At 37.8% G+C, this 1,048-nt stretch overlaps 1 protein-coding gene across 1 annotated transcript in view; it reads right to left on the bottom strand.

Annotated features, from left to right (window-relative positions):
- The window catches only part of pnpla7a (patatin-like phospholipase domain containing 7a), a 10,218-nt gene that overhangs the window by 7,959 nt on the left and 1,211 nt on the right, over window positions 1-1,048 (bottom strand). The window contains exons 5-7 of the mRNA XM_013909844.1: window positions 898-980; window positions 372-472; window positions 116-251 (exon numbers count right to left, since the gene is read on the bottom strand). Of these exons, the coding sequence (XP_013765298.1) occupies window positions 116-251; window positions 372-472; window positions 898-980 (320 nt within the window). The remainder of the gene's footprint in view (window positions 1-115; window positions 252-371; window positions 473-897; window positions 981-1,048) is intronic.

The following is a 1,048-nucleotide window of genomic DNA, read 5'->3' as shown; positions in this document are numbered from 1 at the left end:
TCTCGTGTGTCGGCGTAGCACAATGACTCACACAACAACCCACACACACACACACACACACACACACACACACACACACACACACACACACAAAAAATTGACTTGCCTACCTGACATTTTTCAGCATATACAGGACCTCAGAAGGCAGATTCGAGCTCTGCACTTCAAACTCTGTTAGATCAGCTTCCAGCAGGGAGGGAGGGGGTTCCTTGGGCTGCAGGGTGGGAGGGTCTCTCCGGATCCTCAGAATTCTGTCAGGAGGAAAAACAAACAAACAGACAAACAAACAAACATGTACTTTAAAAATAAAACACTAATTTCACAAAAAGCCTTGAGTACATAGAATTTAAAAATGTGTTCTTTCGTCATACTTGCGGGCTATGTTTAGAACTTTGGTTCTTTTTCGTATGCGCTGTGGTTGCTTTGATGGCGAGGGATGGGATGGAGAAGGAAGCGAGGAGAGTGTCTTAACCTACAAAACAATATTCAAATATATTTTGTTTATTGCGCGCAGAAAAAGAATTTTATCCAAAGTTGTACTTTTACTTAAGAAATATTAAAACGGATTTTCTTTTTTTAAACTGCTGTATTAAACATAGAAAGGCTGTTTGTCATTTATCATCAAGCCAAACTACTGAAGGCATTTTCAGTCATTGTGTATTAGGGTGAAACTATAGTCTTAGTAGTGTTGCCTATGAAATTAATAGGAAACTACAACTAGATGTTAACATCAAGTATTTCTGGACATCAACTGTTGGCATAAAAGCATTAAAAGCAAAATTAACTAGTTTTTATAGAGCAGATAACAATCTACTAGACTATACTAGTAGACTATACCAAGAGAGTGTGTATGAGCCATCAACAGAACTGAGAAGGGAAAAAAAAGAAAAAGACAACCTTTCGCATGATCTTCCTTCCATAGAAAAGCACTTTATCTCGTTTCCTGAATCGATAGTGAGGTACACCCGGTTGTTGATTACCTTGTCGGAAAATCCAAAAATATAATTCAGATAAACAACAAATGTCATTCTGCAGCAAGACTAAAATA

Source organism: Pundamilia nyererei, unplaced genomic scaffold (assembly GCF_000239375.1).
Source record: "Pundamilia nyererei isolate P.nyererei 1_Seehausen unplaced genomic scaffold, PunNye1.0 scaffold00032, whole genome shotgun sequence".
In the NCBI taxonomy this organism is placed as follows: Eukaryota; Metazoa; Chordata; class Actinopteri; order Cichliformes; family Cichlidae; genus Pundamilia; species Pundamilia nyererei.
Note: the sequence above shows the minus strand (reverse complement) of the source record. Positions and strands in the feature narration are given on the sequence as shown.